We start from the raw sequence: 22,851 nt of genomic DNA, 5'->3' as shown, positions 1-22,851 counted from the left end.
CATTACAGAAGGATGTGGAGGCTTTGGAGAGGGTGTAGAAGAGGTTCACCAGGATGCTGCCTGGATTAGAGGGTATGAGCTATAAGGAGAGGTTGGACAAACTTGGATTGTTTTCTCTGGAGCCCTGGAAGCTGAAGAGAGACCTGATTGAGGTTTATAAAATTATGAGGCACAGAGAGAGTAGATAGAGTCTTTTCCCTTGGGTGGAAACGTCAAATACTAGAGGACATTGCTTTAAGATGAGAGGGGGAAGATTTAAAAGGTGTATGAGGCAAGATATTACCTGGGATGAAGCTTCGCCCGAAGAGTGGAGAAGATGGGTTTGTTTTTCCCTGGAGCAGAGGAGGTTAAGAGGGGGCATAATTCTATAAAATTATGAAGAGTATAGATAGGTTAGACTGCAGGAAACCTTTTCCCATATCAGAGGTAGATAAAACTGTAGATTAAGGTAAGGGATAAGAGTTTTAGAGGGGATCTGAGGGGGTCCTTTCTCACCCATAGAATGGTGAGTGCCTGGAATATACTGCCTGAGAGAGTGGTCGTTGACAGTATGTAAGTGTCTAGATGAGCACTTGTATCACACATGCATAGAAGTCTAGGGGCCAAGTGGTGGAAGATGGGATTAATACAAGATTGACAACTGGTCGGTGTGGACGTGGTGCATTGAATGGCCTGTTTCCATGCTGTATAACTCTAATGTACTGGCTATGGAGAAAGACACTGTAGTTGGAGAATTCTGGAAGGGGACAGTGGAATTCTAGAAAAAATTATCATTGAAATGGAGGAAGTGACTCAGTGGGCTTAAAGTTGGATATATCCTCAGGGTCTGATGATATGTATCCCAGGCTGCTATGGAAAACAAAGGAGGAGATTTCTAGGGACCTGATGGACATTTTCAAATCCTCTCTGGCTTCTAGAAAAAATTATCATTGAAATGGAGGAAGTGACTCAGTGGGCTTAAAGTTGGATATATCCTCAGGGTCTGATGATATGTATCCCAGGCTGCTATGGAAAACAAAGGAGGAGATTTCTAGGGACCTGATGGACATTTTCAAATCCTCTCTGGCCACACAAGAGGTGCCAAATGACTGATGGTCAGTAAAGGTGGTACTTTTGTTCAAGTAGGGATAAGCGATAATTATAGGTCTATGAATCTAATGTCAATCATAGGCAAATGATTGGAAAACATTCTGAGGGTCAGGATTCATTTACACCCTGAGACACTGTGAAAGTCAATCCACACTGTAAAAAGCAAAGACAAACAGAACCAAGGAGCATACAACATGCACTTTATTTTTCTTTCGTTAGCGGGAGTGAGGGATACAGAGAAAGAGTAAACAGTGTAACCCGAGCTCTGTATTGATCCTCACTCATTCACATGCCATAGTCTCTTTTTATACTTAAAACAAAGAAGCCTACGTGCTAAGTTTCACATAGCAAGCCATCTATAATGATTCATTCTTTTCATTATAATGATTTACTCTTTGCTTCATTATCCGTTACTTTCTTATCTTTGAGCGCTCTGTAACTCAGCAGCAGTTCATCATGCTACAATCTGAAATCACAGGCAGCTCCAGGCTCAAAGGATAACCGCTTATCGCAAACAGCTAGAAAAGACAGGATACTCCTTAACTAACTACTTGTCGATTTACACAAGACACCTGGACATCATGCATCTCGACTATAGTCACGCCATGGTTAGGCCACAGCAGCTGAATAACATTAACCCTTACGTTCTCAGTTACTTTTACAACACAGGTAATAATCAAGGATAGTCAGTATTGCTTTATTAAGGCGGAAATCCTGTGTGGCTAATTTGATTGATTGAATTTTTCGAAGAGGGAACTAAGTGTGTGGATGAGGGTATTGCGGTCGATGTGTTCTACATAGACTTCAGTAAGAAAGCCTCATATAGGAGACTGGTCCAAAAGCTGTGCCCACGGAATTCAGATCAATTTGGTAAATTGGATCAGAAATTAGCTTGGTGATAGGAGGCAGAGGGGTAATGTTTGAAATTGTTTTTGTATTTAGAAGCCTATAACCACTGGATTGTTGTGGGGATTGGTGCTGAGACCCTTGCTATTTAAGAAATACAGTACATTAATCATATATGTGTGAACATAGGAGAGACCATTAGTAAGTTTGCAGATGACACAAAAATTGGTGTGGTTGATGATGAATCTTTGACTGCAAAACAATATTGCTCAGCTTGGCAGAGCAGTGACATTAATTTAACTCTTTAAAAAATGTGAGCTCATGCACTTTGGGTGGACTAATAACAGTTAGGATATACACAATGAATGGAAGAATCTAGAAAATAATGAGGAATAGCGGGACTGCGGTGTACAGGTCCAAAAGTCCATGAAGGCAGCAGCACAGGTGGATAAGGTATATGGGATACCTTATCTACTCCCAGCCCCCCCTGATCCCCCCCATTACCCTGAACTCTCCGCCTGCTTCCCCTTTTGTTCCCTTCCTGACATCCACCTCCTATCCTACATAGAACTCTTCACCCCTGTATCACTCCCAACCCCTCTCACCCCTTCCCTCTCACCAGCCCAACCCCCTTTGCCCCCCACCCTTCCTCTTCTAGCCCCAACTCTAACCCCTGCTGAGACTTTATCATCCCATAATGAGCGCAGTGGATAGAGGGGAACAGGTGGATGTTGTATACTTGGATTAGGCATTTGATAAGGTGCTGCATAAAAGACATCCATAAGATAAAGATGCATGGATTAGCACGGATAGAGGATTGGTTAACCAATAGAAGGCAGAGAGTTGGGATAAATAGGTGTTTCCCTGGTTGGCAATCAGTGGTGATTGGGATGCCGCAGGGGTTGATGTTGGGCCTGCAACTGTTGACGATATACATTAACGATTTGGAAGAGGGGACCGAGTGCAGCGTATCTAAGTTTGCTGTTGACACTAAATTGAGTGGAAAAGCAAATTGCGCAGAGGATGCGGAGAGTCTGCAGAGAAATATTGATAGGTTAAGTGAGTGGGCAAGAGTCTGGCAGATGGAGTGCAATGTTGGTAAGTGCGAGGACATCCACTTTGAAAGGAAAAAGAGAAGATCAGATTATTATTTAAATGGTGAAAGATTGCAGCATGCTATTGTGCAGAGGGACGTGGGAGTGCATGTGCATGATCGCAGAAGGTTGGTTTGCAGGTTATCAAGAAGACAAATGGAATATTGGCCCTCATTGCTGCAGCGATTGAATTTAATAGCAGGGAGGTTATGCTGCAACTGTACAGGGTACTGGTGAGGCTGCACCTGGAGTACTGCATGCAGTTCTGGTCTCCTTACTTGAGGAAAGATATACTGGCTTTGGAGGCGATGCAGAGAAGGTTCACCAGGTTGATTCCGGAGATGAGGGGGTTAACCTGTGAGGAGAGAGTGAGTCGTCTGGGACTATACTTGCTGAAATTCGGAAGAATGAGAGGGGATCTTATAGAAACATATAAAATTATGAAAGGGATAGATAAGATAGAGGCAGGAGGGTTGTTTCCACCGGTAGGTGAAACTAGAACTAGGGGACATAGCCTTAAGATTCGGGGGAATAGCGTTAGGACAGGGATGAGGAGAGACTGCTTTTTCCTGAGAGTATTGAAATCTGTGGAATTCTCTGCCCAGGGAAGCAGTAGAGGCTCCCTCATTAAATATATATAAAACACAGATAGATTTTGCATAGTAGGGGAATTAAGGGTTATGGGGAAAAGGCAGATAGGTGGATCTGAGTCCATGGACAGATCAGTCATGATCTTATCGAATGGCGGAGCAGGCTCGACAGGCCAGGTGGCCCATTCCTGCTCCTTTTTCTGATGTTCTTATGTGCCTGACTGATGCAAGGGTTTGGTCTTTCTGGTTTCTCAGGAATGGTTACCCTCTACTCTGCTGTGGGTGGCACAGAAGATGCCATAATGTAATTTCACATGCAGCTAATCTGTACTGTCCTGGCCTGGGAGTGTGTAATGGGCCAGTGCAAAGGGAGCTTTACTCTGTACCTGGCAGAAACATTGCCTTGTGCCAATTTCCCTGAGAAGGAGGTGGTGAGCTTGTGCCCTTGTTGATGGTGTTGGTTTTGAATTGTAGCAGATTAATGTTGATATCAAGTGATGTGTTCTCCATGATTTCTTGCTGCAGAATAATTGTTGCTGTTTTTTTTTAAACCTTTTGCAGGCAGCAATGTATTGTCATCAGACCCAGCTGCTGTGGTTCCGTCGTTTCTACCTGTACGTGTCTCGTTACATGGTTATAAACACTTTCCATTTACTTTCACATTGATGACAATCACGTGATGGTCCATTCATTCTTCAAACTGCTCAAGGTTGGTTTTCCAAGGATAACGCTATTTCCTGAGGATCTGGTTACAGAACTCGATAAAATATCAATAAACCTTCTTACAATTATATTTCTACAAAATTCCAACTAAAATCATGGCAACAAAGAATTGGTCATTAGCATTCTGCAATTGTCTCCTCCACTACATTTTGTTACTTGATCCAATTGGTATGTATAGAACATAGAACAGTACAGCAGGGGACAGGCCATTTGGCCCGCAATCTTCGGCCAATCTTGATGTCAATTTATACTAAATGTCCTGTATGTTATCCATATCCCTCCATATTTATGTGTCTATCTAAAAGCCTCTTAAACTCCACTAAACAGCCTGCTTCCACTACTACCCCTGGTGACGCATTCCAGGCACCTACCACTCTCTGCGTAAAAAAACTTGCCCATCATGTCACCTTTATACATTCCCCCCGCCACCAGCCGCCCCCCCACCACACACACACACACACACACACACACACACTCTCTCTCTCTCTCTCTCTCTCTCTCTCTCTCTAACCTTAAAAGTATGTCATCTGGTGTTTGACATTTCCACCCTGGGGAAAAGACTCTGTCTACCCTATCTATGCCTTTAATAATTTCAAAAACCTCTATCATGTCTCCCCTCAGCCTCCAACTCGCTAGGGAAAACAACCCAAGTTTGTCCAACGTTTCCTTATAGTTCATACCCTCTAATCCAGGCAACATTCTGGTAGACCTCTTCTGCACCCATTCCACAGTCCTTCCTATATTGAGGTGACCAGAACTGCACACAACACTCCAAGTGCGGTCTGACTAAAGTTTTATATAGCTGCAGCATGACACCCCTACCAATGAAGGCGAGCATGCCATACGGCTTCTTTACCACCTTATCCACTTACACAACCACCTTCAGTGAATTATGGACTTGGAACCCAAGATCCTTCTCTACGTCAATGCTTTTAAGGGGCCTACATTTTCATCCAAATCATTGATAGACATCACAAACATCAGAGGTCCCAGCACTGATCCGTGCGGAACACCACTGGTCAGGGACCTCCAGCCAGAATAACAGCCTTCCACCCCTATTCTCAGTCTTCTATGGGCAAGCCAGTTCCGAATCCAAACTTGCAATTCACCCTGGATCCCCTGCATCTTTATCTTCTGAATCAACCTACCATGAGGGACCTTGTCAATTGCCTTACTGAAGTCCATGTAACTAATGTCCACTGCCTTACCCTCATCAAGCATCTTTGTCGCCTCCTCAAAAAACACAATCAATTTGGTAAGGCATGACCTGCCCCACGGGAAGGTCCCTAAGCAGACCATGCCTTTCCAGATGTGCATAAATCCTATCCCTCAGTATCCTCTCCAATAGCTTCCCTACCACTGATGTAAAGCTCACTGGCCCATCATTTTCTGGATTATCCCTATTTCTCTTCTCGAACAAAGAAACAACATTTGCTACTGTCCAGTCTTCGAGACACAAGTATCCTTGTCAAAGTCGCAGCAATCTTCTCACTTGTTTCTTTCAATATTCTGGAATATATCCCATCAGGCCCTGGGGACCTATCCACCTTAATGCTTTTTAGAAGACTCAGCACTGCCTCCTTAATTTCAAAATGTCCTAGCACATTAGCATGCCCCACTCGGTTTACACTATCCTCTAAGTCCTTCTCCTCAGTAAACACCGACGCAAACTACTCATTTAGTTCCTCAGCTTCTTGTTCTGATTCCAAGCACAGATTCCCTCCTTTATCCTTGAGTGGACCTATCCTCTCCTTAGTTATCTCTTTTTCTAGTTATAAGTAAAAAATCCTTTGGGATTATCCTTGACCGTGCTTGCAAAGGACATTCCATGGCCCCTTTTGAGCTTCCTAATTGTCTACTTGAGCACTTTTCTACTATCTTTATATTCCACAAAGCCCCAGTCTGATTTTAGCTTCCTAAACGTTATGTATGCTTCCTTTTTCTTCCTAAATTTAGGACCTCTCGGGTCATCCAAGTCCACTTACCTTACCATCCTTGTCCTTACTCTTTACCGGAACATGCCAATCCTGAACTCTGATCAGTTGGTCTTTAAGTAACTCCCACATGTCAGACGTGGACTTTTCCGACAGCAGCTGCTCCCAATCAATGCCCCTTAGCTCCTGTCTTATCCTGTCAAAATTTGCCCTCCTCCAATTTAGTGCCTTCCCGCAAGATCCAATTTTATCCTTACTCATAACTATCTTAAAACTTAATGAGTTGTGGTCACTATTCCCAAATGTTCACCCACTATCAGGTTCATCACCTGGCCTGGCTCATTTCCCAGAACATGTCCAGTATATTCTCTCCTCTAGTTGTACTCTCCACATATTATTGGGCTGATCAATTCACAGAATGCTGTACAGAAACTGAATAGGATCTAAATTTTGGCTGTTAGCAGATGGCTGGTTGTTACGTCCCATTCCTGCCTTCCCCAAGCAACTTCCCATTCCCTTGCTTATCAAGAATCTACCTACCTCTGCCTTAAAAATATCCAAGGATTACAGCTTCCACCACCGTTTAAGGAAGAGTTGTAAAGGCTCACAAGAGAGGAAAATCTTGATTCATCTCTGCCTTGTGTGGATGACCCCTTATTTTTAAGAAGTGATCTCTGGTTCTAGATTTTCCCACAAGAGAAAACATTGCCTCCACATTCACCAGTCAAGACCCCTCAGCATCTTGTATGTTTCTGAACAGTACCTTGTCGTGTCCCTAGCCTGTCCAACCTTTCCTCATATGACAACCTGCCCAGAGGTATTAGTTTAGTAAACTTCTCTGAACTGCTTTTAACACATTAGAACCATAGAACAATACAGCACAATACAGACCCTTCAGCCCACCATGTTGTGCTGACCTTCAAACCTCACCTAAGACTATCTAAACCCTTCCTCCCACATATCCCTCTATTTTAAATTCCTCCATATGCTTATCTAGTAATCTCTTGAAATAGACTAACGTATCAGCCTCCACCACTACCCCAGGCAGTGCATTCCATGAACCAACCATTCTCTGGGTGAAAAACCTCCCTCTGATATCTCCCTTCCCACCTATTACCTTAAAGCCATGTCCTCTTATTTTGAGCAATGGTGCCCTGGGAAAGAGGTGCTGGCTGTCTACTCTATCTATTCCTCTCAGTATTTTGTATACCTCTACCATGTCTCCCCTCATCCTCCTCCTCTCCAATGAGTAAAGCCCTAGCTCCTTTAGTCTCTCCTCATAATCCATACTCTCTAATCCAGGCAGCATCCTGGTAAATCTCCTCTGTATCCTTTCCAATGCCTCCACATCCTTCCTATAATGAGGCGACCAGAACTGGACACAGTACTCCAAGTGTGGTCTAACCAGAGTTTTGTAAAGGTGCATCTTTACTTCACGGCTCTTAAACTCAATCCCATGATTTATAAATGCTATCATCCCATAAGCTTTCTTAACTACCCTATCCACCTGTGTGGCAACTTTCAGTGATATGTGGATATGAATCCCCAGGTCCCTCTGCTCCTCTACACTGCCCAGAATCCTGCCATTTACCTTGTATTCCGCCTTGGAGTTTGTCCTTCCAAAATTTACCACCTCACACTTCTCCAGATTGAACTCCATCTGCCACTTGTCAGCCCAGTTCTGCATCCTGTCAATATCCCTTTGTAAGCTTCAACAGCCCTCCACACTATCCACAACACCACCGATCTTTGTGTCATCTGCAAACTTGCTAACCCAGCCTTCCACCACCTCATCTAAGTCATTAATAAATATCACAAAAAGTAGAGGTCCCAGAACTGATCCTTGTGGGACACCACTGGTCACAGCCCTCCAATCCAAATACACTCCCTCCACCACAACCCTCTGCTTTCTACAGGCAAGCCAATTCTGAATCCACACGGCCAAGCCTCCCCGGATCCCTTGGCCTTTGACCTTCTGAAGAAGCCTACCATGCAGAACCTTGTCAAACGCCTCACTAAAATCCATGTAGACCACATCTACTGCACCACCCTCATCAATCTTCCTGGTCACCTCCTCAAAGAACCCTATCAGGCTAGTGAGGCAAGATCTTCCCTTCACAAATCCATGCTGGCTGTCCCTAATCAGTCCATGATTCTCTAAATGCTCATAGATCCTAACTCTTAGAATCCTTTCTAACAGCTTGCCCACCACAGACATAAGGCTCACTGGCCTGTAATTCCCTGGACTATCCCTACTACCTTTTTTGAATAAGGGGACTACATTCGCCACCCTCCAATCCTCTGGTACCATCCCCGTGGACAACTAGGACTCAAAGATCCTAGCCAATGGTTCAGCAATCTCCTCCCTCGCCTCCTGAAGCAGCCTGGGGAATATTCCTTCAGGCCCAGGGGACTTATCTGTCCTAATATTTTCTAACAGCTCCAACACATCCTCTGTCTTGATATCTACATACTCTAGAACATTACCCTTACCATCACTGTCCTCAGCGTCATCAAGACCCCTCTCCTTGGTGAATACTGAAGAGAAGTATTCATTGAGACCCTCACCCACAGCTTCCAGGCACATCTTCCCACCTTTGTCTTTAATTGGACCTACCTTTACTCTAGCCATCCTTCTGCTCTTCACTTACGAGTAAAAAGCCTTGGGATTCTCCTTAACCTTACTCGCCAAATCCTTTTCATGTCCCCTTCTCGCTCTCCTCAGCCCTTTCTTAAGTTCCCTCCTTGCCACTCTATATTCCTCACGAGCCCTATCTGATCCTTGCTGCTTACACCTTATGTATACTGCCTTCTTCTTCCTAAGTATTTGTTCCACATCTCTTGTCACCCATGGTTCCTTCACCCTGCCATTCCTTCTCTGCCTCACCGGGACAAATTTATCCCTAACATCCTGCAAGAGATCCCTGAACATCAACCACATATCTATAGTACATTTCTCTTCAAAAATGTCATCCCAATTTACACTCCCAAGTTCTCGCCTTATAGCCTCATAATTCGCCCTTCCCCAATTAAATATCTTCCCGTCCTCTTTGCTCCTATCCTTGTCCATGATAATTCTTGCTGTTTTTTCATCTATAACAATTTGGATGAGAATGTAGTTGACATGGTTAGTAAATTTACAGATACCACCAAAATTGGTAGTATAGTAGGCAGTGAAGGTTATCTAAGATTACAACAGGATCTAGATTAACTGGGAAAATGGACCAAGGACTGGGTGACAGAATTTAACTTGGACAAATGTGAAGTGTTGCATTTTGGGAAGTTAAACCAGGGTAGGACTTAAACAGTAAATGGCAGGGCCCTGGAGTGTATTGTAGGATAGAGACCTATGTACAAATACATAGTTCACTGAAAGTAGCGACACAGATAGACAGGGTGGTGAAGAAGGTGTTTGGCATGCTTGCCTTCACCTGTTGGGGCACTTCACATTCCAACTGCACGATATGTTGGTGAGACCACACTTGGTTGTCCATAGGAAGGATATCATTAAGCAAGAAAGGTTGCAGAAAAGATTCACAAGGATGTTACTGGGGTTAGAGTGCTTGAGTTATAAGGAGAGACCAGATGGGCTGGGATTGTTTACCCTGGAGCGTAGGAGGCTGATGGGTGACCATCATTCCTTATATCGTGAGGGTCATAGATAAGGTGGATGGTCACAGTCTTTTTCCAGGGTAGGAGAGTCTAAAATTAGAGGGTACAGGTTTAAGGTGAGGGCGGAAAGATGTAAAGGGGACCTGAGGGGCAACTTTTTCCACACAGAGGGTGGTGGGTATATGGAACAAGCTGCCAGAGGAAGTGGTGGAGGCAGGTACAATCACAGTGTTTAAAAGACATTTAGACAGGTATATGAATAAGAAAGATCTTGAGGGATATGGGTCAAATGCAAGCAAAGAGGACTAGCTCAGGTAGGCAACTTGATTGGCAGGGATGAGTTGGGCTGAATGGCCTGTCTCAGTGCTGTATAACTCTATGAGAATAGATGGGTACTTCATGATTGGCATGGTCACAGTGGGTCGAAGGGCCTGTTTTTGGGCTGTCTAACTATTATTCTGTTGGCCCCTCATGATTTTCAACACGTCAATTAGATCTACCTCCCCTTAAATTGTTTAACGTACTGGGAAGCTGTGGACTTGACCACATTCAGTGCTTTTAATAACAGGTTGCAGCAGTTAAGATTTATAAATATAAACAATGATCATTAAAAGTGAAGATTTGTTCTGTGGTGCCTAGCTTGAAGTGATGGAACAATGAGTGCTTTAATGAGTTTCTGTAGCTGAAAGAATATTCATTGTGTTTGGCACAGATATTGTGGGCCGAGGGGCCTGTATCTGTGCTGTACTGTTCTATGTACAGTCCATCCATTGGGCCCAGAATCATGATAATGTGGTGAGAGGAGGAAGGTCTGATCTAAGAAGGATCACTCTCTCCTCAATTTCTTGTCTCCTAAAGTTGGAGATTGTTCTCTGGTGTGTAGCACTTGCAGGAACTGATGAATTGTCAGTGACCCTTTATAACCAACCATCAATGCAGCCAAATTCATAAGCTGAATCATTCAGCCATAACTATACTGTTAGAACTGAACATGAAGCTTTGACGATCACAAGATTAGAAAAGCTCACAGGGTCCCCTATTCCTTACAGCAGTCATTGACATCTTTATCCTCATATCTGTGAGTAGCAGGTAGGAACGGGTAAGGTTTTTTTTATAGTAGTTAAATAAAAAGACATCAGATTATAACTAATTAAATAAAGTAGGGATGCAGCATCAAGTGATGTGTTGTAGCTGCATGATGTGGGAGCTGGTGGACCCCACTGTAGTTCCTGGTGACCACATCTGCAGCAAGTGTTGGTTGCTCGAGGAACTCAGGCTCGAAGTTGATGACCTGGAATCTGAGCTTCAAACACTGCGACATGTCAGGGAGGGGGAGAGCTACCTGGGCGCTGTGGTTCAGGAAGTAGTCACACCCATTAGATTAACTACTTCAAATTCAGTCTGTGGTCAGGGACAAGAGGGTGTGACTGTGAGTGAGGCAGGTAGAGGGATCCAAGAGGTAGTGCTGGAGGATCCTCAGCCCTTGAGCTTGTCCAACGGGTCTGAGATTCTTGTTCCCTGTGCAGATGAGAGTGGGGACTGTCGGAAGGATAAGCAACCAAACCATGGTTCAGGGAGCCATTCAATAGGGGGCAGAGAGGAGAAATGCATTTGTGATTGGGGATAGTATAGTCAGGGGAATAAGCACAATTCTCTGTTGCAAGTATTGAGAGTCCCAGAGGCTGTATTGCCTGCCTGGTGCCCGGGTTCGGGACATCTCATCTGACCTGCTGAGGAACTTGGAGTGGGAGGGGAAAGATCCAGTTGTCGTGGTCCATGTGGGTACCAACAACGTAGGTAGAACAAGGAAAGAGGTTCTGCTGAGGGAGTTTGAGCAGCTAGGGACTAAATTAAAAAGCAGAACCAAAAAGGTAATAATCTCTGGATTACTACCTGAGCCACATGTAAATTGGCACAGGGTCAATAAGATCAGAGAGTTAAATGTGTGACTCAAAGATTGGTGTGGGAGAAGTGGGTTTGAATTTGTGGGACATTGGCACCAGTATTGGGGAAGGAGGGAGCTGTTCTGATGGGAGGGGCTCCACCTGAACCACGCTGGGACCAGGGTCCTGGTGAATCGCAAAACTAGGGCTGCGGATAGGGCTTTAAACTTAACAGTAGGGGGGTGGGTTCAACAGGTTGGAAGACTATGGATAAAGTAAAAGAGGAAGGAGAGTGCAGGAGAGTTTACTGAAGACTCCAGAATAAAGAATAAGACAAAGTTAAGAAAGGGATAAGAATTTAACTTCAGGCAACATGGAGACAAATTTGAGAGGAAGGGTGATGAATACAGGACTGAAGGTGTTACATTCGAATGCACACAGTACATGAAATAAGGTTGATGAGCTCATAGTACAGTTAGAAATTGGCAGATATAACATTGTGGGCATCACAGTCGTGGTTGAAAGAAGATCACAGCTGGGAGCTAAACATCCAAGGATACACATCCTATCGAAAAGAGAGTTGGGCAGAGGGGGGAGGGTGGCTCTGTTGGTAAATAATGAAATTAAATCCTTAGAAAGAAGTGATATAGGATCAGAAGATGTAGAATCCATGTGGGTAGAGTTAAGAAACTGAAAGGGTAAGAAGACGCTGATGGGAATTATATACAGGCCTCTGAATAGTAGCCAGGATGTGGGGTACAAATTACAATGGGAGATAGAAAAGGCATGTAAAAAGGGCAATGTTACCGTCATCAGGTTGGTACTGGGTTCCAAGAGAAGGAATTTGTAGAATGCCTACGAGATGGCTTTTTAGAGCAGCTTGTGGTTGAGTCCAGTAAGGAAAAGGCAATTCTGGATTTGGTATTGTGCAATGAACCATTGTGCAATGCCCTTCCGGATGAACTTAACACATTCTATGTGCATTTTGAACAGAAGGGAAGTGGATTGTCACATCAACCCCGACAGCCACCAATGAAACTGAACCTGTGATCACAGTGGAGGACGTAAGATCAGTCTTCCGGAGAGTGAATATGTGAAAACAACCGGCCTAGATGGTGTCCCTGGCCGTGTGCTCAGATCTTGTGCTGATCAGCTGGCAAAAGTATTTGTAGACATATTTAACCTCTCCCTGCTTCAAGCTCAGATTCCCACCTGTTTTAAGAAGACCACCATCATTCTGGTACCAAAGAAAAGCAAGGTAACATGCCTCAATGACCAGTGGCTCTGACATCCACCACCATGAAATACTTTGAGATGTTGGTCATGGCACGCATCAACTCTAGCCTACCAGACAACCTGGACCCATTGCAATTCGCCTGTCGGCGAAACAGGTCTACAGCGGATGCCATCTCCCTGGCCCTACACTCAGCTCTGGAGCATCTGGACAGTAAAGACACCTACATTAGACTATTGCTTATTGACTACAGCTCTGCCTTCAATACAATAATCCCAAGTAAGCTTGTCACTAAACTCTGAGACCTAGGACTCAACGCCTCCCTCTGTAACTGGATCCTTGACTTTCTAACAAACAGACCGCAATCAGTGAGGATAGGCAGCAATACCTCCGGCACAATTATTGTCAACACTGGTGCCCCACAAGGCTGCGTTCTCAGCCCTCTACTCCCTATACACTCATGACTGTGTGGCCAGATTCTGCTCTAACTCTATCTACAAGTTTGCAGATGATACCACCGTTGTAGGCCATATCTCAAACAGCGATGAGTCGGAGTACAGGAAGGAACTAGAGAGCTTAGTGGAATGGTGTCATGACAACAACCTTCCCCTCAATGTCAACAAAAGAGCTGGTCATTGACTTCAGGAAAGGGGGCAGTGTACATGCACTTGTCTACATCAATGGTGCTGAGGTTGAGAGCTTCAAGTTCCTGGGAGTGAACATCACCAACAGCCTGTCCTGGTCAAATCACGTAGAAGCCACAGCCATGAAAGCTCACCAGCGCCTCTACTTCCTCAGGCGGCTAAAGAAATTTGATTTGTCCCCTTTGACTCTCATCAACTTTTACAGATGCACCATAGAAAGCTTCCTATCTGGATGTATCACAGCTTGGTACGGCAACTGCTCTGCCCAGGACTGCAAGAAACTGCAGAGAGTTGTGGACACAGCCCAGCGCATCACGGACACCAGCCTCCCCTCCTTGGACTCTGTCTTTACCTCTCGCTGTCTTGGTGAAGCAGCCAGCATAATCAAAGACCCCACCCACCCGGGACATTCTCTCTTAGAACATAGAAAATAGAAAAACTACAGCACATTTCAGGCCCTTCAGCCCACAAAGCTGTGCTGAACATGTCCCTACCCTAGAAGTTACTAGGCTTACCCATAGCCCTCTATTTTTCTCAGTTCCATGTACCTATCCAACAGTCTCTTAAAAGACCCTATCGTGTCCACCTCCACCACCGTTGTCAGCAGCCCATTCCACGCAGTCACCACTGACTCTATCCACCCGATCAATACCTCTCATTATCTTATACACCTCTATCAGGTCCCCACTCATTCTCCGTTGCTCCAGCGAGAAAAGGCTGAGTTCCCTCAACCTGCTTTCATAAGGCATGCTCCGCATTCCAGGCAGCATCCTTGTAAGTCTCCTCTGCACCCTCTCTATGGCTTCCACATCCTTCCTGTAGTGAGGCGACCAGAATTGAGCACAATACTCCAAGTGGGGTCTGACCAGGGTCCTATATAGCTGTAACATTACCTCTCGACTCCTAAATTCAATTCCCCGATTGATGGACAATACACCATATGCCTTCTTAACCACAGAGTCAACCTGCGCTGCCACTTTGAGTGTCCTATGGACTCGGACCCCAAGATCCCTCTGATCCTTCACACTGCCAAGAGTCCTACCATTAATACTATATTCTGCCATACCAAAAATGAGCTACCAAAATGAACCAATTCACACTTATCTGGGTTGAACTGCATCTGCTACTTCTCAGCCCAACTTTGCATCCTTTCTATGTCCCTCTGTAACCTCTGACAGCCCTCCAAACTATCCACAACACCCCCAACCTTCGTGTCATCCGCAAACTTACTAACCCACCCCTCCACTTCCTCATCCAGGTCGTTTATAAAAATCACAAAAAGCAAGGGTCCCAGTACAGATCCCTGAGGTACACCACTGGTCGTCGACCGCCACGCAGAATACGACCCTTCAACAACCACTCTTTGCCTTCTGTGGGCCAGCCAGTTCTGGATCCACACTGCAATGTCCCCTTGGATCCCATGCCTCCTTACTTTCTCAATAAGCCTTGCATGGGGTACCTTATCAAACGCCTCCCCATCGGGTAGAAGATACAGGAGCCTGAAGGCATGTACCACCAGACTTAAGGACAGCTTCTACCCCACTGTGATAAGACTAATTGAACAGTTCCCTTATACAATGAGATGGACTATGGTCTCACGATCTACCTTGTTGTGACCTTGCACCTTATTGCACTGCACTTTCTCTGTAGCTGTGACACTTTAGTCTGTACTGTTATTGTTTTTGCCTGTACAACATCAATGCACTCTGTACTGACTCAATGTAATTGCACTGTATAATGAATTGACCTGTACGATCGGTTTGTAAGACAAGCTTTTCACTGTACCTCGGTACAAGTGATAATAATAAACCAATACCAATTTGATTAAGGAGCTTAAAGGTAAAGGAACACTACGGAGGCAGTGATCATAATATGATAGAATTCACCCTGCAATTTGAGAAGGAGAATCTAAAATCAGATGTATTGGTATTGTAGTTGAGGAAAGGTAACTAGAGAGGCATGAGAGAGGAGCTGGCCAGGTTGATTGGAAGGGGACCCAAGCAGGGATGATTGTAGTGCAGCAATAGCAGGAGTTTCTGGGAGTAATTCGGAAGACGCAGGAGCAGTTCGTCCCAAAGAGGAAGCATTCTAAAGGGAGGATGAGGGAACCATGGCTGACACGAGAAGTCAAAGCGTAAAAGCAAAAGAGAAGGCATACAATATTGCAAAAATTAATGGGAAGCTTGAGGATTTGGAAGCTTTTAAAAACCAACACAAGGCAACCAAAAATAGATGAAATATGAAGGTAAGCTAGCCAATAATATAAAAGAGGTCACCAAAAGTTTTTTCAGATATATAAAAAGCAAAAGAGAGGCAAGAGTGGACATCAGACCACTGGATAATAATGCTTGTGAGATAGTAATGGGGAACAAAGAAATGATGAATGAATTGAATAAGTATTTGTAAGTCTTCACTGTGGAAGACACCAGCAACTTGCCAGAAGTTCGAAAAGTCGGGGCAGTAGTGAGTGTAGTCACTATTACTAAGGAGAAGGTGCTTGGGAAGCTGAAAGGTCTGAAGGCAGATAAGTCACCTGGACCAGATGGACCACGGATAAGTCACCTGGACCACTTTGGTCAAAGGAATAAAGGTACAGACTATTTTCCAAATGGGGAACAAATTCAGAAATCAAGGTGCAAAGGGACTTGGGAGACCCTGTACAAGATTCCCCAAAGGTTAACTTGCGGGTTGAGTCCGTAGTAAGGAAAGCAAATGCAATGTTAGCAATCATTTCAGGAGGACTAGAATATAATGCAAGGATGTAATGCTGAGGCTTTATAAGGTGGTGGTCAAACCACATTTGGAGTATTGTGAGCAGTTTTGTGCCCCACACCAAAGGAAGGATGTGCTGGCATTGGAGAGGGTCCAGAGAAGGTTTATGAAAATGATCCCGGGAATAAAAAGGTTAATGTATGAGGAACATTTGATGGTTCTGGGCCTGTACTCACTGGAGTTTAGAAGGATGAAGGGAGATCTCATTGAAGCCTACTGAATATTGAAAGGCCTGGATAGAGTGGACGTGGAGAGGATGTTTCCAGTAGTGGGAGAGTCGAGGACCAGAGGGCACAGCCTCAGAATAGAAGGACATCCCATTAGAACAGAGATGAGGAGGAATTTCTTTAGCCACAGGGTGGTAAATCTGTGGGGTTCATTGCCACAGACGGTTGTGGAGGCCAAGTCATTGGATATATTTAAAGCAGAGGTTGATTGATAGGGTCTTGATTAGTAAGGGTGTCAAAGGTTATGAGGAGAAGGCAGGAGATTTAGGTTGAGAGGGAAAAATAAATCAGCCACAACCGAATGGTGGAGCAGACTCAATGGGCCAAATGGCCCAATTTTGCTCCTGTGTCTTATGGTCTTATTTAACATTGATGTTCTTATCCTTGCAATCTTACTTGGGAGTTAAATACAAATTCCAAATAATTCCTCAATGAAAGAATGCTTCCGGTTAACTGATACTAAATCCAGTAGTCATAACTGAATTTCTTGAGTTTCTGATCTATCTCTATACCTACTGCTGCTGTATCTACTGCTCGAATATTTATTCGTACACAGTACTTGATTCTTCTGCACCAACTGCTGCTGTACTATGTGTACTTGCTGTAATGGCACTCACTGCTCCCACATCTATTAAACATATACAGATGGACATTCCCAGAGTGCCAGGCATATTTGGGTTACATTCCTAGATGTTGATTACATTTGAGATTTTATACTTGGATATGGAATATGTTCTTAGGGTGCAGGATATAATCCTGGGGGACATTCTCAAGCTGGAGGCATAGTTGAGTACTGGGATGAAGATTATATTCCAAGCCTTTGTGCATGGGAAGTCGTGTCTGACAAATCTCTTGCGAATTCTTCGAGGTGGTAGCCAAAAGGGTAGATGAGGGTAGGGCAGTGGATGTTGTCTATATAGACTTTAACAAGGCCTTTGACAACGTCCCTCATGGCAAGCTAGTCTGGAAGGTTATATCGCATGGGATCCGGGGTAGATAGCGGATTGGATTCATAATTGGCTCTGTGGTAGGAAGCAGAAGGTGATGGTCAAGGGTTGTTTCTCGGACTGGAGGCCTGGGTCTAGTGATGTGCCACAGGGGTCTGTGCTGGGACCTTTGTTGTTTGGAATTTGTATAAATGATTTCAATGTGAATGTACAAGGCATGGTTAGTAAGTCTGTAGATGATACTAAACTAGATGGCGGTGTAGAAGGTTATGAGAAATTACAGGGGCATCTTGATCAGCTGGGTATGTAGGCTGAGGATTGGCAAATGGCTTTCAATCCAGATAAATATGAGATATTGCATTTTGGGAGATTAAACCAGGGTAGGACTTGTACACTGAATGGTAGGGCCCTGGGGAGTGTTATGGAACAAAGGGACCTAAAAGTGCAAGTGCGTAGTTCGTTGAAAGCAGTGTCACAAGTAGATAGGGTGGTGAAGAAGGCATTTGACACACTGGACTTCATCAGTCAGGGCATTGAGGATAGGAATTGGGAAGTTATGGTGCAGTTGTATAAGACATTGGTGAGTCCGTACATGGAGTATTGTGTACAGTTTTAGTCACCCTGTTTTAGTAAAAATGTTATTAAACTGGAAAGAGTGCAGAAAAGATTTACCTGGATGTTGCCTGGACTTGGGGGCCTGAGTTACAAGGAGAGGATGCATAGACTAGGACTTTGTTCCCCGGAACGTAGGGGACTGAGAGGTGACCTGATAGACGTGCATAATATCAAGGTGGCCACAGACAAGGTACCCAAAGTATATTCTCATTGTGTTTGGCATATTCTTGCATGGTGCGGTAGTTCTAGGCTTGGGGTATATTACTGGAGTGCAGGATATTTTCTGAAAGTGTACAGGATATTCCCTGGATGCATGACATATTCACCGGATGTATTCCCTGGATGTAGTTTATATTTAAGTGGGTATTCCGGGTGCTGGAGTGCAAGGTATCATCTGGGTTTGTATTCCCAAATCTGGGATATATTCCTGGGCTGGAGATTGTATCCTGGAATTCCTGGGATGTGGGGTGTATTTGGGGCATATTGCAGAGGTACCTGGTAAACTGTTGATTCATATTGCCAGGACGGTTTATTCCTGTGGATACTAGACCTGCAGAAGGGAGAGTGTTTATGTATGTTACTAGGCAAACTGCACACTCTCTCCAACTGTACATAGTATTCTTGGTATATCCTCAAAAATGAGGGCGAGGATCTTCATCCCATGCACAGAGTTGATTTTTTATTCACTCAAGGGATGTGGGCTTGGCAGGCTGAGCCAGCATTTGTGCCATCTTCTGTGTCACGTCTTCTGTGCCATTTCTCCCTACCCCTCTATTCCTTGTCATCAAATAGTTACCCACCTCCACATTAGATGTATTTAAAGATCCAGATTCACCACTTGCTGGAGTGAAGATTCCAGACATACATCACCCTCTGAGAAGAAATTTATAAGTACCCCAATTTTAAATGACCAGCCCCTCGTAGTTATGTTCCCTTTGTTCAAGACTTTTCCACTATGAAAACATCCCATCATTTACCCTATCATGCCCTCTTAGGATCTTAAATGCTTCAATGAGGTCACCCTTCATTCTTCTAAGTTCCAAGGATCACAGGCCCAAACTATATTAGTCTCTCCTGGTAGGACAACCCTCTCGTCCCAGGAATTAACCTGGTGAATCTCCTTTGTACTGTCTCCAATTATACTTTATCTTTTTATGTAGGTAAGGGGATCAAAACTGTGCACAGTATTCCCAGTACAACACCCTGTATAATTTAAACAAAACCTCCCTATTTTTAAACTCCAACCTCTTTGTCATTAAGGCCAAAATGCCATTTGCCCTCTGTACAACATATTAACACTTACATCCACCATAATGAAGTACTTTGAGAGGTTGGGTATGGCGTAGATCAACTGCTACTTCAGAAATGAACCGATCTGCTTCAATTTGCCTTTTGCCACAGCAGGTCAACAGCAGATGCTATTTCACTGGCTCTCCGGTCTGTTCTGGATCATCTGCAAAACAGAAGTGCATACATCAGGCTGCAGTTCATCGATCCAGGTCATGGCCTCTTCTCGCTGCTACCATCGGGCAGGAGGTACAGAAGCCTGAAGTTCCACACCACCAAATTCAGGAACAGCTATTTTCCTACAAACATCAAATTCTTGGACCGATCTGCACACCCCTAACCCTACTTCAGCAATGGAAGACCACCTTGTGCACAACCAAGGAGTTTCTAATTGTGCTTTTGCACTGATGTTTTGTAGTCTTTTTTCCCTTACTGTCTTGCATAATTTATGTACCCCTTATGTATAATTTATGTTCTGTGTGTTCTCTGAAATCTATGTGCCTGTGATACTGCTGCAACCAAGTTTTTTTGTTGTACTCGTACCTCACCATATTTGTGCAGATGATAATAAACTTGATATGACATGTTTCTGCCTGCCAGCTTTCAATGATTCATGCACCAGAATACCTCGATCCTCTGCACTTCACTCAGGTACAGTCTCTCGCCATTTAAATATTAATCTACCTTTGGATTTCTTACCAAAAAGATTAATGCAAAATACCTGTTCAACTCCTCTGCCAATTCCATTTTTGCCATAACTATTTCCACAACCTTATTTTCTAAGCGGTTTATAAGGACACAGCAGGAATAGGCCATTTGGCCTCCCAAGTGGGTTTTGAGAATCTTGAGGCCACACATCAGGAGGCTGTGCATAAGCAACAGAAAGAATGCACAATTTTGCAAAATAACTTCCTGCCCGTCACATCAGCCACCTCCTTACCCATCTGTGGAAGAGTGTGAGTTTCCCACATTGGAATCATTAGCTACCTCAGAAGCCTCAAAACTGGAGTGGAAGCAATGTATCCTCAATCTTGAGGGGCTGCCTAAGAAGTTGTGTATTTGAGCTTCACTAGTCTAGCATCTCATCATTTTAAGATATGCCTGGTGCTGCTTCCAAGAAGCCCTTCTGCACTCCTCATTGAACAGAGTTGATCTCCGGGCTTGACTGTCATGGTGAGGAAGATAACGGGGCTGTGATATTACAGATTGTGGTGGTGGTCATTTCTGCTGCTGCTGATGGTCCACAGACACTTATGGATGCCCATTTTTGAGCTGGCAGATCTGTTCTGAGTTTGTCCCATTAGATACATTTAGCATCACACTGCACAATGGTGGGAGTTCTCGGTGTGAATACATGACTTTGTCTCCACAAGACTGTACAGTGGTCACTTCCATCACCGTCATCGTGGACAGACGCATCTGCCACAGTTAGATTGGTTGGGATGAGTCAAGTGGGTGTATTCCCCATGAAAAACACTATGATGCTGGATGCCTCCTCCACTGCCAGGAGACAGAGATTCACCTGCACCTCCCTTTATATCATCTACTGCATTCGGTGCTCCAAGTATGGCCTCCTCTACATTGGTGAGACCAAACGCAGACATTGAAGTCTTCACATAATGCCTTTGTTACTTCCAATGCTTCTTCCACGCACTGTTCAACATGGAGGATACTGATTCATTAGTTGAGGAGAACAGTAGGTGGTAATCAGGAGGAGGTTTCCTTACCGTCATTTGACATGATCCCATTAGACTTCATGCAGTCTGGAGTAAGTTTTGAAGACTCTTAAGGGCTATTCCCTCCTACCTGTGTACCCATGTGTTGCCACCTCTGGTGGGTCTATCCTGCCAGTGGAACAAGATGTACTTAGGCATTGTGACGAAGGACTCTGCCATGTTGCAAAGCAAGATTATGTGAACTTGACTATGTGAGGCTGTTGTTTGGGCAGTCTGCTGGACAAGTCTCCCAATTTAGACCCATCCGCCAATGTTTGCAAAGAGGGTTTTGCAGTTTTGAATGGGCTGGAATGGACACCTTGTTGCTAGGTGGTCACTCCAGTTTATTCCTTTTCTGTTTAAACATAGCTGTGACAATACAACCAAATGAGGTGAGTTATGATTGCAGATTTTCTCCCCTAGAGAACATTAGCCAACCAGATGGGTTTTTACAACAAGACTAGTGTTTGTTTCCAAATTATTAATCTGATTTTAAACTCCTCAGCTGTGGTGGGATTTGAACCATTCTATTGATCGTCAGCCCAGGTCTCTGGATTGTAGTCAGTTAAATTAAGCACTACACCACTACTTTACCTTAATCCCCTCCATCCTTCACTACCCCCTTAGTCTCTCTTCCTCCCCATCACCATCTCCTTCAGTCACCCAGATCACACTCACTCCCTCTCCTTCCACCTTGGTCAGCCCCCAGTATCCAGCTCTCAGCCACTTGCTCTCTCCCAGATTGAAGTCACTCCTCAGACGCAGAGCACCTCAACACTCAAGCCCCAGACACAGCAGCAATGCCATCCAAAGCCTGCAGTCTAGCACGGGATCCCTGACCTCTCCCAGAAAAAGAACAGATCTGATGAAAGTCATTGACCTGAATCAATATCTCCACCTCCCTCATCACAGACACTTCCGAACATGTTACCTTCATCTCCAGCATCTCACCTTTATGCCAATGACCTGAGCTTCTGGCCAGCAACTGCTGCCCCAGCTGCTGATCTTTAGGTTGAGAATTAACTCAATCGTATGTACAATAAATATGGAGTTGAAACAGGAAAATGATGTTAGATTAATCCAACTGATGTTGGATTCAAAGCAGATCACTGCAACCTTCTTGAGGGCTGTTTGAGTTGGTAAGTAAATAGAAGTAGATCCTTGTGGGTAAAATTAGAGCTGACAAATAGGAGTCTTTTAAAAGAGTTCAGGGCCAGTGTGTTCTAGGAAGGGGAAAGGCAAAGATGGCAATATTAGGGAACTTTGGATGATAACGAATGTTGAAAGTTTGATCTGGATGAAACAGAAATAAGTGGCAGGTATTGGCAACTGGAATCGAGGGAGTTTCTTGAGGAATATCGTGTAGGAGAGAACATACGTACATTAAAAACAGGAGGGTAACCAGGGAGAGGATAGGATCACTCATGGACAAAGGAGAGAATTAATGTCTGGAGCCAGAGGAAGCGGGTGAGGTACTAAACGAGTACTTTGCAACAGTATTCACCAAGAAGGACATGGAGGAAAGTGAGATCAGGGAGGGCTATGCTAGGGCATGTTGATATCAAGGAGGAGGTGGTAGCAGGCCTCTTGAAGAACATTAAGGTGAATAAATCCCCAGGATCTAATGGGATCTACCCCA

The 22,851-nt window shown here is 44.4% G+C and overlaps 1 protein-coding gene across 1 annotated transcript in view; it reads left to right on the top strand.

The window, feature by feature from the left end:
* The window catches only part of pigl (phosphatidylinositol glycan anchor biosynthesis, class L), a 107,863-nt gene extending 87,789 nt beyond the window's left edge, over positions 1 to 20,074 (top strand). Inside the window, exons 8-9 of the mRNA XM_052035930.1 lie at positions 4,181 to 4,328; positions 19,612 to 20,074. Coding sequence (XP_051891890.1) covers positions 4,181 to 4,285 — 105 coding nt within the window. The 3' untranslated portion in view covers positions 4,286 to 4,328; positions 19,612 to 20,074. The remainder of the gene's footprint in view (positions 1 to 4,180; positions 4,329 to 19,611) is intronic.
* Positions 20,075 to 22,851: the final 2,777 nt, after the last annotated feature.

Source organism: Pristis pectinata, chromosome 21 (genome assembly GCF_009764475.1).
Source record: "Pristis pectinata isolate sPriPec2 chromosome 21, sPriPec2.1.pri, whole genome shotgun sequence".
NCBI lineage: Eukaryota > Metazoa > Chordata > Chondrichthyes > Rhinopristiformes > Pristidae > Pristis > Pristis pectinata.
The sequence above is the reverse complement of the archived record's forward strand: the minus strand, read 5'-3'. Positions and strand labels throughout refer to the sequence as shown.